Source organism: Oryctolagus cuniculus, chromosome 18 (assembly GCF_051225735.1).
Source record: "Oryctolagus cuniculus isolate XC-2025 breed Fujian yellow rabbit chromosome 18, ASM5122573v1, whole genome shotgun sequence".
Taxonomy (NCBI): domain Eukaryota; kingdom Metazoa; phylum Chordata; class Mammalia; order Lagomorpha; family Leporidae; genus Oryctolagus; species Oryctolagus cuniculus.
Genome location: NC_142884.1, coordinates 65,189,790 through 65,206,238, shown reverse-complemented (window position 1 = coordinate 65,206,238; position 16,449 = coordinate 65,189,790). Strand labels below are relative to the sequence as shown.

General features: G+C 44.7%; 1 protein-coding gene across 1 annotated transcript in view; it reads right to left on the bottom strand.

The window, feature by feature from the left end:
• PMFBP1 (polyamine modulated factor 1 binding protein 1) overlaps nucleotides 1-16,449 on the bottom strand; it is a 48,439-nt gene that overhangs the window by 7,588 nt on the left and 24,402 nt on the right. The window contains exons 5-13 of the mRNA XM_089320395.1: nucleotides 13,083-13,253; nucleotides 12,012-12,122; nucleotides 9,439-9,565; nucleotides 9,195-9,352; nucleotides 7,373-7,613; nucleotides 4,474-4,663; nucleotides 4,158-4,311; nucleotides 3,091-3,258; nucleotides 2,701-2,838 (exon numbers count right to left, since the gene is read on the bottom strand). Of these exons, the coding sequence (XP_089176521.1) occupies nucleotides 2,701-2,838; nucleotides 3,091-3,258; nucleotides 4,158-4,311; nucleotides 4,474-4,663; nucleotides 7,373-7,613; nucleotides 9,195-9,352; nucleotides 9,439-9,565; nucleotides 12,012-12,122; nucleotides 13,083-13,253 (1,458 nt within the window). The remainder of the gene's footprint in view (nucleotides 1-2,700; nucleotides 2,839-3,090; nucleotides 3,259-4,157; nucleotides 4,312-4,473; nucleotides 4,664-7,372; nucleotides 7,614-9,194; nucleotides 9,353-9,438; nucleotides 9,566-12,011; nucleotides 12,123-13,082; nucleotides 13,254-16,449) is intronic.

Here is a 16,449-nt window from a genome sequence, read left to right as displayed (position 1 = left end):
ATCTCCGTGAGGAAATTCCATCAATTGCTAGCTGTGCTCTAACAAGAAAGCATTCCACATCTTCACAGAGGCCATCATGGCTGCCTCATCCCATAGCAGTGTCTACTGACCAATATACTCCAGTCGTACTGGCTTTCTCTTACTTCTCAGAATGTGCCAAGGGGCCGGCGCTGTGGTGTAGTGGGAAAAGCTGCCGCCTGCAATGCCGGCATCCCATATGGGCGCCGGCTTGAGACCCAGCTGCTCTACTTCTGATCCAGCTCTCTGCTACGGCTTGGGAAAGCAGTAGAAGGTGGCCTAAGTGCTTGGACCCCTGTACCCATGTGGGAGACCTGGAAGAAGCTCCTGGTTCCCGGCTTCTGATTGGCACAGCTCTGGCCGTTGTGGCCATTTGGAGAGTGAACCAGCAGATGGAAGACTTCTCTGTCTCTCTGCCTCTGCCTCTCAAATAAATAAATAAATAAATATTTTTAAAAAAGAAAAAGAATGTGCCAAGTATTGCACTCAAAGAGCAAAACAGTATGCACAATAAGGACTCATATTAGGAATGCAATGGTTGGCTGAAATTAGTTAATTTTATTCTCCAATTACTGATTTAAGGAGAAAGATGATATTATCATCTCAGTGGTTTAAAATGCCTCTGATAGGGGCTGGCGTGGTGGTGCAGTGTGATGAGCTGCTGCCTGTGATCCTACATGAGCACTGGCTGCAGTCCTGGCTGCTCCACTTCTGATCCAGCTCTCTGATAATGTGCCTGGGAAAGCAGTTGGAAGATGGCTCGAGTGCTGGGCCCCCACACCCACATGGGAGACCCAGATGGAGTTCCAACTTCCTGATTTTGGCCTGACCCGTCCCTGGCCATTGTGGCCATTTGGGGGAATCCATCAGTGGATGGAATTTTCTCTCTCTCCCCACCCCCCATAACTCTGCCTTTCAAATAAATAAATCTTAAACAATGAATTTGATAAAATTTGTTAAAATACCTATACTGATAAAGCTCTTAGTAGCTGAGGGGCTAAAGAAACTTGATGAAAGACAGCATCCAGAGCCTTAGGACCATCACACTGAAGCAGATGCATTGCCTTCAAATGAAAGGCAAGCAAGAATATGATGCCTACTAATACTTCTATTGTTGACATCATATTCTAGATACTATTCTATGCAATAAGGCAAGAAAAATTAAACAACTATAAATGCTACAAAGAAATAAAATAGTTGTTGCATGCAAATTCTATAATATGTACTTGAAAAATTCTTGAGAAGCAACTGAAAATAAATAGGTGAGTTCATTAACATGTTCAAATATAGAAATATATGAAAATAAATGAGCATTACAATTATTAACAGTAAATGCTTACAAAACATAGTGGGAAAATATCCTAGGATCAAAGAGACAGAAAATATCTCGAGATATATTGTCTATAGAAAATTTTTAAATTAAAATATAAAATATTGATTAAAGGAAGTACATTTTAGGAAGTGAAACTAGCCTCCTCCTAATGGCTGTTCTGATCGATTTAATAAGCATGTGAGACATGCTCTTAAAAACGTTAAACATGCTTAGATACCATACACACAATACACACACACACACACATAGATCACTCTAAAGGAGAGATTCACGTCTCTAGAGTACAAAACTCCAGGAACATGAGTGCCTTAGATTTATGCTGTCTAATACGGTAGCCACTATCCACAAGAGGCAATTTGCATTTAAATAAGCTTAACATTACTTAATTAAAATAATGAATTTAGTTCCTCAGTTATACTGAGCCATCTTCCAAGCGCTCAATGGCCACATGTGTCATGTGGCTATGGTATTGTAAGCTCAGACATGCAAATTTTCCTTCACCACACAAAGGCAGGAAGTTCTGTTGGGCAGTGCTATTCTTACTCTTGGAATAGTCACAGGATTTTAAGATTTTTAAAAAACATATCATGAAGGATAAAGGGCTGCTTGGTCTTTGTAACCCAGGAAACCGTCTGCTGAGATACTATATACTTTTCTTGCTCAGAAGGATGGAATATACAGTTGGGAAAAGTATCACTGCTCATGATGGGAAAAGAAGATAAGTGTTAGAGCTTGGTGATCAACACCAAGCATTGGTTCATCCCATCGCTTACTAATCAGTGACCTTGGGTCTCAGGGTCCCGCTCATCTGCAAAGGAAGAATCCTGGTAATGTGTATCTCACTGAAAGCAAAGCAGATGCAAGACATGAAGCGCCTAAGTGGACATTACATAAGTGACAGATGAACCCAAGCACAGTGCTAGCACGCTGCAGAGGCTGTTTCCTCCTTTCTGTCACATTTACCTGTGGAAAGAGAGATCAGTGTCTCTGGTTGCATCCCCTTTTCTGCTTTGTGACTAGTTTTGGAAGTCTTCCCTAGCAAATTGCTGTCACAATCACTCAGCTCTGGTCTAAATGGCAACATTGGAAGACTTGATGCTAAAGCCTAGATGGTTAGGGGGTTTTATTTCATATATTTCTGCATATGGAAGCCACATTTTTTGGATCAGCAACCTGGTACTGAAGGTTAACCCAGACTTCAATGCAGAAGTGAGCTGCAGGCACCATGGGATGCACAGTAGGCTGAACAGTTGGTTGTGTTGCTGAGGTGGAAGACAGATAGATACAGATTTCATGTCAAGGGTCACAAGGCCCAAGTTCCTCACCCCTTGGGTTTCTGACCAACTCACCTCTATATTCAACTCCTGGATGACTTGCTGGCTGGCATTGTATTTGCTGATAGAGGCTTCCAATTGTGCAGAATAACGCATCAACTCTGTTCGGACATTCTCATTTTCCTCCTCCAGCTTCCTCAAATTCTCCTTCAACTGCTCTTCCCAGGAAAGAAGTGTTGGTGCCAGGCTACTTTAAAAATCTGAAGCCTCCTTCCCTCCCGCACAGCTCCCTCCCTCCCCCATGGTACGTCAGGCCTTCTTGCTCTCCTGTACACCGCCTTTCCTACCGTCTCTCCTTTCCCTCTGAGGCCTGGGTCCCCTCAGCTTCTGCACCCCTCCAAGCGCAGCAGGTTCATGCCCAGTGCTGGATTCTCAGCCCTGATGCTTCCCAGATTACCCTCTCACCATCTTTTCTTTCTTTTTTCCTTCCTGTCGCAAAGCCTCAAGTTCTTCCTCCAGCAGTTTCTCCCGTTCTTTGCTCTTTTTCAACTGTTCCCGTTTCTCTTCCAGTAGCTTTGTTATCTCCTGAAGGTCATCTTCTAGCTTGCTTTTGGCAGAGGCTAGCTCCCTGTTCTGAAAATAAGACTGGCCTGAAAGAGAGTCTTCGACTGTGTGAAATTTGGGGAGAAAACCCAGACAGTTAGACACAGGGAATGGCTGGGATGAATAGGAGGAAGGACAACTCCTTGGTTATATAGCCTATGTAAGAGCAGGGTTTCCAGGTCTGTGCTGAGACACAGAAGATTAAACTGCTGCTTCGACATGGGATCACATATCAGAGTGCTGGTTTGAGTCCTGGCTACTCTGCTTTGATCCAGCTCCCTGATAATGCACCTGGGAAAGCAGTGGGAGATGGCCCAAGTACTTAGGCCCCTGCCACCCATGTGACAGACATGGATGGCGTTCTAGGCTCCTGCCTTTGGCTTGAGCCAGCCCCAGGCATTGTGGCCATTTGGGGAGTGAACCAGTGAATAGAAGATCTCAGATTTCTTTATCTGTCTCTCCTCTCATGCAACCTTTCAAATAAGTAAGTAAATCTTATAAAAAAAGTTTCCTCTAAGGTTCTACATTTTTCTTCATTCAACTAGATATATCAATTGATGTTTTACAGATCCAGTTCCCACAGCCTTCTCTCTCAGTTACCAGATTTTTCCACATAAAATCTTTGAATAAACTTTTAGAAAATCTTAAAAAAACACAAAAGAATAATTTTGAGATCAAAAACTTTAAATTGACAAGGATATCTTTTAAAGAACAACGTTGTCCTTTGATTATTTTTAAGCCTAACCCTTGAAAATGGTTACTACCGGTCCTGGGAACTGGTGCTGGCTGGCTGGCTTAGCATGCCAACAGAAATTCTGCACAACTAGTCTGCATGGATGTTCGAGGTGACATCTACCCAAATGAAGATCAGCATATTTAACTGTAGGCAGAACAAGTGCTGGAGCTGACTGCCTGCTCGCCCTCCGTACCTGGTGCTGACTGAGCTGGATACGATCTAGCAGGTCATTTATTTTCAGGTCCTGTTCATCTATTGTCTTATGAAGCTGCCTGTTTTCCTTCTCGCAATTTTCATTCTTCCTCAGGGCCTCCGAGAGTTCTGATGTCAGCTCCTCTATCCGTTTCCTAAAGCGAAATGACCACAGGAAGATGTACTTCAGTGCCTGGGTTGGTGGGCTGTGGAGCTGGTCTTGGGGGCCCTTGCTCTCTGCACTCAGGGGCAGCCACCCACAGTGGTCCTGGCTGGCTTCCAGGGACACAGCCCCTTCTGGAGGTGGCCTGTGCTACCTGTTGGATGTTAGCTCCTCTTCAGCTGTTGCGAATTCCTTCTGCAGCTTCTGAAGGTCTCTCTGTAGCTCCTGGATGGTGTCTGCTTTCTGTTTGTCCTGGAAAATGCAGCTTTGCAGTTTCCTCTGTGCATCCTCCAGGCTAATCTGTGCCAGCCTGGCCTCTTCCTTGTATTGGGCTGCTTGCTGAGCTGCAGAAGCCAGAAGATAAGCCAGAGGCACATCCATATGAGAAGGGAGTGTGTGGCTGAAGATCAGGCTCTCAGATGAGACTAGCGACAGAGTTTAATTTTGGAGCCCACTGCAATCCCCGATCTATCCTCTTTTCTCTCCATTTTGTTACCCATCTTAAGGAGCCCATTAAATTATGTGTCTTCAACTACCCTCCAGCCACGGATCCCTCCCTGATTAAAGTTAAACAAATTGGTAGAAATTGCACAGTACCTCCAGTGGGACTCATCTATCATTAGGGACACCTCCTGACCCTCCTGGCCTTTAGAGTCTACAGAGGGAGCTATAACCAGCTCATCTGTCATGGAGGAAAGTGGAAGGTGAAACTGATGGTGAACTCAGGAGAGAGGTCAGTGTGGCTTAGGACAGGTGGAGATGGACTCGTGAGGACCAGAAGTCCAGGTGTTCCTGGAGGAGTGCAGGCTCTAGGAGGGTGGAGAGGGAGGACTGCGAGAGCAGATACATAGTGAGCGAATGGAGCAGGCACGTGGAGAAGAGGAGGAGACCAGGCTGAGTGGAAAGGAAAGTGGCGCTGGGGGATGGTGGTCAAGAGAGTTGGGTGAATGGGTGTAGTGGAGGGGACTTTGGGGGACTTTGAAAGCCTGACATGGTCAGATTTAATATAGTGGGTTCTTGAGCAGGGACTTGAATTACAGATAGATACTTTAGAAAACTTCTAAAGTGGAATGCATTGGACTAGAGGAAAACTTCCAGCAATATCCTTTTAGTCCACACGTTGCCTCCACTGGATTTGAGGGGAAAGCACTTAAGTGCGTTGTGTATTGTGGTTACTTTACATCATATATGTTCTCACATCCTATAGTTCTACTACTGCTTCTATTTAAACATCCCTTTCATTCCCACCTCCAGGTTTTTTGGCCTGGGATACTGGAAAAAGATATTCTCCTGGGGCTGGTGCTGTGGCATAGTACACTAAGCTGGTGGTGCCGACATCCCATATGGGTGCCAGTTCCTGTCCCAGCTCTCTGTGGCCTGGGAAGGCAGTAGAGGATGACCCAAGTCCAAGTGCTGGGTCCTTCTCCCACATGGGAGACCTAGAGCAACCTCCTTGCTCCTGGTTTGGATTGGCCCAGCTCCAGCTGTTGCGGCCATCTGGAGAGTGAATCAGTGGAAGACCTTTCTCTCTGTCTCTCTGTCTGTAACTTCACCTCTCAAATAAATAAAATCCTTTTTTTAAAAAGATATTTTCCTGTGGAAGTAATGCCATGCTTTGAAAGAAGGAGGGAAGATAATGTTTTTAAAAGGGCAGGAGAATAGGTTCGGTTTTGGAAATGTTGAGGTAGAGGGGGAGGTGGCTACTCCAGGGGAGCGTTACTGAAGAGAGACTGACCGCAGTGTAAAAAGCCAGGGCTGGGCTCTGAGCTCTCCACAAGGAAACGGAGGGGAACTTGGAGGGTAAGGAGATAAGTCTTAGCTCATGGAAAACCATAGAGCAGGAGGGAAAAGAGAAAACAATGGTGATATTTATAGAAGAAAGGGACACACCATGTCTCTAAAACTGGAAAATGAGACTTGGGGTGTGGGGAGGTAAATGGTGTTAGATTACAGAGTTAACAGAGGGTGAAGAAGGAAACGAAGTTTTGTATTTTGTATTTTTTTTTTTTTTTTTTGGACAGGCAGAGTTAGACAGTGAGAGAGACAGAGACAGAGAGAAAGGTCTTCCTTTTTCCATTGGTTCATCCCCCAAGGGGCCACTATGGCCGGTGCGTTGTGGCCGCCAGGTATTTATTTATTTATTTATTTATTATTTATTTGAAAGGCAGAGTTAGAGAGAGAGAGAGAGAGAGAGAGATCTTCCACTGCTGGTTCACCCCCCAAATGGCTGCAATGGCCAGGGTTGGGCCAGGCCGAAGCCAGGAGCTTCTTTTGGGTCTCCCATGGGGGTGGCAGGGGCTCAAGCAGCTTTGCCATCTTCTGCTGCTTTGCCCAGGCCATTAGCAGGGAGCTGGATCAGAAGTGGAGCAGGTGGGATATGAACATATGGGAGCCCATCTGGGATGCTGGCATCGCAGGTAGTGGCATTACATGTTATGCCACAATGCCGGCCCCAAGATTTGTATGTTTTAAAAATATTTGCTAGCTATTCACATAAAATAAAAGTCTATCCTTTTAAGGTAGAACATTCTATGGTTTTTATTATGCTCACAAAGTTGTGTAATTATCACTACTATCATCATCCCCAAAGAAATTCTGGACTCAAGGCAAGATTACTGATGACCTCTGAGAAAGCACTTCTGCAGAGCGTCAAGGGCACCACCCACGGCACAGGCTGCACAGAGAATGTATTTGGGGGCCAAAAGGAGAGAAGGAAGTAAAACCCAGGGAGTGGAGAGGTGAGCTGTGTGACAAAAGGCCTGGAGATGATGGAGAGGAACGTGGTGCACAGTGCAGGCCACAGAAGGGACAGGATCTTTATCCAAGGCTGCCGAGAGCTGGGTGGGCACGTGAGTTCACCTTCCCAGGCTGAGGCCCTGCTACGTGCAGAAGTGAGTGTGGGTGCGAATGAATGAGATGCAAGATGAGACTGTGAGAAGGCTTGGAGTGGGACGCTGTAGGTCAGCGAGGTGGATATTTAGGGGGTCCCACGGGGGCTGTTCTAGCCTCGTGGACCGGAAGCGTGGTGGGCACAGTGCCCTCGGGGGCCTTACCTGCCAGCCTCTGCTGCTGCCTGGCCTCTTCGAGGCTGTCCTTGAGCTGCTCCACCTCGGCCCGCAGGGCCCCACACTCCACCTTGGAACTGTTCTGCTTCGCCTCCTTCACAGTCGTTTCGAGTTCTGCGGTCAGAGCTAGCTGCTTCTCCAGTTCCATCTCTTTTTTCATGAGGTTGTTCTGAATCTGAGTCAGTTTCTTCTCTAGCTCATGCAGCATTTCATCTTTCTCTTGGAGTAACTGAGGAGAGCGAGTGTGAATGCTGAGAGAGGTGAAGTCGCCGAGAGATTGGCTTGAGCACTCCTGGGAACCACCGTCATTTCTTGGCTGGGTGTTACAGCAGCCTCCTACCCACACGTCCTGCCTCAATGCCTGTTCCCTTTGGCTGTTCTCAACGGAGTAGCTTAGGTGGCAGGCGGGGCTCTAAACTTCTGCTCAAAACCCTCCAATGGCAAACATATCACTTGGAAAAAAGACCTCCTTCGATGCTTCATGATCTTGTTCCATCTGACCTTACCTCCTGCCACTCTCCTAACCTCTCTCTGTTTCAGCTGAGCTCCTGGGACTCTCCAAACGGACTCCACCTTAGGTCTCTGCACTTGCTGTACCCTCTGCCTAGAATATTCTTCCTCAAGACCTTTCTTTGGGTGCCTCCCTCATTCGCTCAAATCTCTGCCCAAATATCATTGTATCAGACTTTCCTTGACCACCTGTGTAGAACAGCCATCAAGCTGATTCAGGAATTTATCTGACATGAATATATCACCATTATACCCAGTTTTGTCAGTTGTTTATTGTTTGTCACCCCACACTAGAATGACGCTGCATGAGAGAGGGGATGCTGCAACATTTGTTGTATTCTTGGTGCCTGCAATAGTGCTTGGTATTTGTAGGTTCTTACAAATATTTGTTGGCTAGTGAATGACTTGAAAACTGTTTATCCAGACTCTTTGCTTCTTGTCACCCTCTCTCCAAATGCCTCCCTTCTCACTGGTAGATTTCCTTTGTACCTTAAAGCAGGAAATCATAGTGATCAACCAGTCAGTCAATGGGATTAGTAGCCAGGATAAAAGTGTGGTGTTGGAATGGCACTGACTATAAAGCTTGCATTCATTTCATGACCCTTCTGTTCTTACTTCCATTTCTAGGCTTTCCCAAGAACTTGGTTTATGGGAGTAACTACAGATCTTTTAGGGCACAGCCCTTAGTGTTTTCAAACTTCCAGACTTACATATTCATAAGATATTTAAAAAGTGAAATTTATTTGAAACTTTTAATGACTACATATAGCATTTATTTATTTATTTATTTATTTATTTATTTATAGCATTTCCTTTGGCTATCAAACATTAAAAAAGCACAGGGGGACAATGTCAGTGTGTTCCAAACTCTTTTGCTACCTTTCAGGACTAGGGAAGAACCTCTTTGATCCTCTGAAAGTCAATGCTTCAATAATGGCCCCTGTATAATCATATTTATTTATTATGTGCTATAAGAAATATCAGGGAAGTGCTTCCAATTGTGTCTGGAGACCTCATTCTCTTTGTGCATGTGTGGAGCCTCCCAAACTCATCACAGAGAGGAGAAAAGGCAGAGAGGCTTGGCCTCACCGCTTCCCTGTTGTGTGGCCTCACATCTGTCCTGGCAGGTGGCCTACAGCTATCCCGTCGTGTGGCCTCATACCTGCTCTGTCATGTGGCCTCACACCTGCTCTGTCATGTGGCCTCACACCTACTATGTCATGTGGCCTCACACCTCCCCTGTTGAGTGGCCTCACCTATGCCCTGTTGACAGCTTCGAGCAGAGAGCACTTCCCTTTACCTTGTCTTTCTTCAGAGCAATCTTCTGGGTCTCGGTGAACTGCAGCTGCAGCTCCTGCAGCCGGTGTTGCAGGATGAGAGTCTCCTTGTCCTTCCTCTCGATGTGCGCGGATGTCTCTTCCCGCAGTCCGTGCAAATCCAGCTCCAGCTTCATCATGTCTGAACAGATGAGACACAGTGCTACGCTCAGATGGTGGCTCTGGCTGTCTCCGCGCCCCGGCCTCAGGCCACAGCCCCTGGTTTACCCTTCATGATGTTTTTCTTCTGTTCTGACACGGCTTCCAGTTCCATGCGCAGGTCCTTCACGAGGTTCTGGTACTCCTCCACGTGCAAGCACTGGCTGTCCTTCTGCTCCTGCAAGTGCTTTAGTATCTGGCAGATGAAAGAACAGGGCGGGATGAGCAAAGGGGGAAGAATGCTTTCTAAACTGTCCGTGTCCAGAATAGAACAATTCAGAGAGACAGAAAGGACAGTAGTAGTTGCCAGAGCCACGGGGCGGGGGACGAAAGTGATGCTACTGGGTATGGAGTTTCTTCAAGGGTCAGGAGTGTTTTGGAATTACTGATGTCAACTGCCCAACATCATGAAATGCTAAAACACAATGGTGGATTTTATGGTTAGTCAATTATATCTTTAAAAATTTAAGGAAATTAAACCAAAGAATATGGCAGACTTCTCATGCAAAAAGGAAATTATTCTATCTTTCTTGCAATAACAGATGGTTATTTATGGAGCATCTGCTATGTGCCAGGTACTGTCTGGGTGTTGGGCACGGCAGCACAAAGAACACAGACACAAATTCTCACCTCTTGGAGATGATCTTCTAGTGGGTGACACAAAGAGTATAACAAGTAGTGACTCTCAGAAAACATTAAACATTGATAAATGCTATGGGAGAAAAAGAGAAAGGGAGGTGCATAAGCTGGGATGTGTGTGGGGCAGTTTTAAGTGGGAAAACAGACTGGCCACGCTGGGAAGATGGCCTCTGAGCAGGGACTTGCTACAGGTTTTGGGGGAAAGTGTGTTGTAGGTGTCTAGACAGATGCGGAGAGACCAGCCAGGACCAAGGCCCGAGGAGTAGGAAGGACATAGAGGAGGACAGTGTGGTTAGAACGGACTGAGGGCTGGGGAGATTAGGAGGACACAAGTGAAGGGGTCATGAGTGCTCACACTGTGTAGGATTTGTAGACCTTCTGCATGAACTTGGCTTCTACCCTTAAGGAGAGGGGAATGCCTTCCTAGTTAAGAGAAGGCAGGAACACGTGGCTATGGAGGGAGAATTTACTGTCCAGACAGCAGGGGATGCTGGGAGTGTTTTTTATTTGATTTCAGAGTTGACAGGAAGGAGGGATACAGCATGAAGACAGGAAGTGATGTCTGGAGAAGCCCAGGACAATCACCACATGACTCAGATGTGGGTGCTGCATGGATTCAAGGGCCCACATGAGGCTGTGCCAACTGAGGGGAGCAGAGAACTCCAGGTAGAAACAGCCTAAGGCTATCTGACTTCTCAAAGAACATCCAGGGAGCATGAAGGCTTTGCACAGGAGGTACAAAATGGTGGGGCTGAGTGTGTTCTTTTTCTTGGGGAAGTCTGTGTCATTTAAAACAATGGAATGTCATAAGATCCTGCTGTGGGGCACAATGTGATTCACATGGAACTGACCTTTAAAATAAACATTGACAAATGGCCAAGGGACAACTACAAAGTTCACTGCTAATCCAACTTTCTGGGAATGGCAATTCCTGGAAAGAGAAGTGTCTGCCTCCCCAACTAAGGAGCCCCTTGGCGAGCTGAGATGTACTGTTCACCCTCTTGGGCACCTGCCTTTGGCCAGGCAGTGTCCCGTCTTGGGCATGCAGACATGCCATCACTTGCCCACCGTGTGGTCACCAATGGCTGGCTTTGCCCTGCGCAAGTTCAGTCATGACTGACTGACTTAAGACTGGACCTCACCTGGAGGGAGGCTGACTGATGTTGGCTATTGATTTGTCAAATCTTACTATATTTTTGACGTGTTTTTTTTTTTTTTTTTTTTTTTTTTTGACAGGCAGAGTGGACAGTGAGAGAGAGAGACAGAGAGAAAGGGCTTCCTTTTCTGTTGGTTCACCCTCCAATGGCCGCCGCGGCTGGTGTGCTGCGGCCGGTGCATCGCGCTGATCCGAAGCCAGGAGCCAGGTGCTTTTCCTGGTCTCCCATGTGAGTGCAGGGCCCAAGGACTTGGGCCATCCTCCACTGCACTCCCGGGCCATAGCAGAGAGCTGGCCTGGAAGAGGGGCAACCGGGACAGAATCCAGTGCCCCAACTGGGACTAGAACCCAGTGTGCCGGCGCCACAGGTGGAGGATTAGCCTAGTGAGCCACGGTGCCGGCTTTTGACGTGGTTTTGATGCTTACTCATTATTAGAATCAACTTTTGATACTACTTTGAATTTTGCCAAAAGTATTCTCAAAAAAAGGAGAGGGGGACAAATTTGCATTAGTGGGTTTCTCTACATTTGATAATTTTCAGTTCCAGCCAGACACAGGAAGGCTGGATGGTCCGTTTGAATCTAGCAAGCCAACAGGAGTTTTTAATCTATTTAGGTCAATGATAGAAGTAGGTTAAGTGATATGTGCAATTCCAAAATCTAATGCTGCCCAAGTCTTTGGAACTTAGCATATGCTATACGTAGTATGTCTATGGCAGGGCTGACCACAGTCACACAAATATAAAACAAAATGGAAAACTATGACATTAAGATAAAAAAAAAAATAAACAGGGAAACCCAGAATCAGCCTGCTTCCACCAGGCACAGATAAGCAAAGATTCTTCTACCTTTTTGATGTCTTCGCAATCTTCTGAGGAGCTTGGCGGATGTCTGTGGGTGGCTGTATAGGAAGCAAAGTCTGCTTGTAATTTTATCAAAGCCTCTTCTCGCTCCAGAACCTGCAAATGAGCACAAGTCGGTTGGGCTGAATGATAATGGAACGTGCTTATTACTACTACTGTTTCCCAAGGCTAGGTTTGTTGCAGTGCTGTGTGATTCATCACACGCTTCCTGTGGCGGGGGGAGGGGGGGGGGAAGGAACATGCTCTCAGGTTGATATCACTGTTCCCTGAGGCACGGGGACTTGTCTCAAGCCGCTCAGAGACCACATTTTGGTCTTTGCCCTAGCCTGCTCGTGCGGTCTAGTTTATGAGGCAGAAGAAGGTCCTTTGGAGGCTATGTCAGAGCCATGTGCTTAACCTAGTGGAGGACAGGATTAAAAGTCTGAGAATTAAGGAAGGCAGTTTCTTTGCTGGGGGAGAAAGACAATGGAGACAGTTGTTGAAAATGAAAAAAAGTGAACATTTTGTTGCGATTTCATATTGTTTTGAATTTGTTGAAAAATAATTCAAACCCAAGCACTGACAGTAACTAGAAATGTTCTTTCCTTCTTTCTTCTCTCACTTCCACTGTTTGGGGAGGACACTATTACAAATTTACAGGATGCACTTCTACATTGTAGGCAGAGATTTTAAAACACAAAAGTGGGACCAAACTGCACACATATAGGACTCTGCAGCCTATTCTCAGCAATACTGTAAACATCTTCGTCTTTTTTTCTGGCTTCATAGTTTTCCATTACGTGTGTTAGCTCCTTAACCTGTTTTCTTAATGGCTTCAGTCATTTGCCTACTGATGGCACCTAGGAGGTTTTGAGTCTCTTTACACTCTCAAACTTCACACACATGGGTAGGGGAGATGCATTCCATGGAGGGCATGGCCAAAATGTGGGGCAAATACTTAGAAAACACTTGAGGGATCTTGGTGAAGGACGTTGCTTCGGGTGACCCTCCCAGGTTTGTTTCCTCGTGGCTTCACTGTGACTCCTTCACAAAACTGATCTGGGAGGAAGTACCTACCAAAGCGTTGCTGCAGGCGAGCTTATTCCGGAGCTCCTGGATCAGGTCGTCTTGCTCAGAGACTTTCTGCCACACTTCAGACAGTCGTTTCAGGGTTTCCTGATGCTCCTGAATCATGCAGGAAGACGTGTATATCCGCACCTTTGAATGATCACCCTTGTTCTCGGGCTCCTGAGAGGTTTAAAAACAATGGGTTGGTTTTGTGTATAATTTGTGAGTTAATTTCAGATTTCATAAGCATGGAAAAATCTCTAGACCTATATTCCAAAAACATTTGCTTATATATGGGAATCATGGTTTCATTAATAAAAGACATATTAACTAGGCATGTCCATGGTAAAAGGTCCAAATGGCTCACGAGAGAATATGCTGCCGGCGCCGCGGCTCACTAGGCTGTGCGGCGCCGGCACCCCAGGTTCTAGTCCTGGTCAGGGCGCCAGATTCTGTCCTGGTTGCTCCTCTTCCAGTCCAGCTCTCTGCTGTGGCCCGGGAGTGCAGTGGAGGATGGCCCAAGTGCTTGGGCCCTGCACCTGCATGGGAGACCAGGAGAAGCACCTGGCTCCTGGCTTCGGATCAGCGCAGCGCGCTGGCCGCAATGCACCGGCTGTAGCGGCAACCTGGGGGGTGAACCAACGGAAAAAGGAAGACCTTTCTCTCTGTCTCTCTCTCTCTCACTGTCTAATTCTGCCTGTCAAAAAAAAAAAAATAATAAAATAAATAAATAAATAAAAATAAAAAAAAGAAACTTAAAAAAAAAAGAGAATATGCTAACTCTCTGTAAGTCAGGCCCTTTTCTTCCTGATGGGCTAGGCCACCAGTGTTCATGGTATTTTTCAGGGATATGTTATACATATTTGCTGAGTGCATAGATATATTTATATAATGCTCACTTGTTTCCTTTCTGAGATGAGTCTCTACACACTATTCTAAACATTTTCACTCTGCAGTTTATTTAGGATAGTTTTCAATTTATTATTTATAGATTTTTTTTAAATTAACTTCAAATTACACAAGTACTCCTGTCCAGATTGTCTTTATTAAATATTGTAACATTATAGGCAGGTCTAAATTTCCTTTTGTCTACTACCTCTATTCTCATACTCTTTCCACTCTGCAGAGATTATATCGTGCATCTCCTTCTAGAACTTTATCTATATATTTACATAATATAAATGAATCTACAGAATACAGATTATATTGGCTTTTTAAAACAAAGATTATTTTTTTGCTTAACAAAATATCTTAGAGATCTGTCCACGTGAACACATGTGCTTTTATCTTGTTCCTTTAAATTACTTTTAAATGTATTTATCCAGTTTCCCATTAATAGGAATACAGATTGTTTCAAGGCTTTTTTTTTTTTCCTAAAATGAAGCTTAAATAAATACTTTGGAGGTTGGTGCTGTGGCTCAGTGGGTTAAGCTGCTGTCTGTGGTTCCAGCATCCCATGTGTGCACAGGTTTGAGTCCTGGCTGCTCTGCTTCTGATCCAGCTCCCTGCTAATGCACCTGGGAGGGCAGCAGAAGATGGCCTAAATGCTTGGGCCCCTGTACCCATGTAGGGTATCTGGAGGAAGCTCCTGGTTCCTGGCTTTGGCTTGGCCAATCTCTGGCCATTGCGGCCATTTAGGGAGTGAATGAGTGGATGGGAGATTTCTCTCTCTCTCTCTTTGATCTCTCTTTTCTCTCTGTATCTGACTTTCAAATAAATAAATATAAAATACATACATCTTAAAAATGCCATTTCTCTCCAGTCTTGGATGTATGTGTGTCACATTTCAATAAAAATGAATACTTTGATACATATTTTTGCCTAGTCTGATTAAGTGTGTAGATTAAATTCATATTTAAAATTTGGATAGATATTCTACAATTGTCCTTCAAAGAAACTGTGATGCTCAACATTCTTGTCAACCTGAAAATGACTTTTTTTCCTTAGAACCATGCTTTTTTGTTTTTGTTTATAAAAGTGTTCCCTTAGATCATGTGAAATCATGCACGAAGGCTCCTGTCCTCTCATTGGTCTGTACTAATAATAGGGTGAACTGAAAAAGAGCAGAGTTCTAGTTTTGCCTGATAGATCCTTTCCCCATTAAATCTGTCTCCCCAGTTGGGCTTTTTGGACAAAGTTAGAAATAGTTCATGTTCACTGAGCATGAAGGCTACCCATGAGCAAGCTGCAGAAAGGTCAAACCGAATCCGAAACTGACCACAAATAATGTTCATATAAATAATTTAGCGTATAAGAGAGCAAAGAAATGAAAAACGTAATAGAAAAGTTAAGAAACAAGAGGATGATATTTACAGGTTCCACTATCTTCTCAATACTATGGGATGAAAAACGGAAATAGATATAAGAGTAATAGAAGAAAAATTCCCTAAATGGAAGAAAAATGTAGATGTTTAAAAGAGTCAGCTAAGTGTTGACAGGCTTAATGAAAAATAAACTAGAAACACCCTGAGCTAAATGCTCTAGACTTCAAAGAGATAAAATAGATGATCTATAAAAATGACAGAACAGGCTGATGGCCAGCACAGCTTCTCTTTAATCCAGAGTGGTACCAGACAATATAGCAGTGTCTTCAAGATTTAAGTGAAGGTGCTTTTAGAAGTTTGTATATATAATAGACAAAATGGCATTCAAGAATGATGGCAAAATAACTTTGTTCACGTGTGGAAATATTAAAAAATGTTGCCACCTATAGTTATTTTTTAAAAGATTATTTGTTTATTTGAAAGAATTACACAGAGAGGAAGAGAGAGAGAGAGAGAGAGAGGCAGAGGTCTTCCATCCGCTGGTTCACTCCCAAATTGGCCACAATGATTGGAGCTGTGCTGATCAAAGACAGGAGCCAAGAGCCTCCTCTGGGTCTCCCACGTGGGTGCAGGGGCCCAAGGACATGGGCCATCTTCTGCTTTCCAAGGCCATAGCAGAGAGCTGGATAGGAAGTGGAGCAGCCGGGACTTGAACCAGCACCCACATGGGATGATGGCGCTGCAAGTGGCAGCTCTACCTTTTACGCCACAGCACCAGCCCCAATTATTTTTGAAGGAATTATTACAACAAAAGGAAAAACCTAAGAATGCAGAAGCGATAAAAAGTATTATTGCTGAGTACATTAATGAAGAAAAGTTATAATCTTAGAAACAGATATTCCCTACGTTACATAAATATTTCAAGAGATTTAAAAAAAGGTGAAAAGCTTTCCAACTCATCATCTTAGGATAACATAACTCAAAGAACAATATGAGATGAGAACACGAACAATGTAAGCCATCAAACTAATCTCATTTCTGAAAATAGATGCAAAAAATAAAATTTTCACAAATGTAGTAAGCAGTTTATTAAATAATATATCAAGATCAAG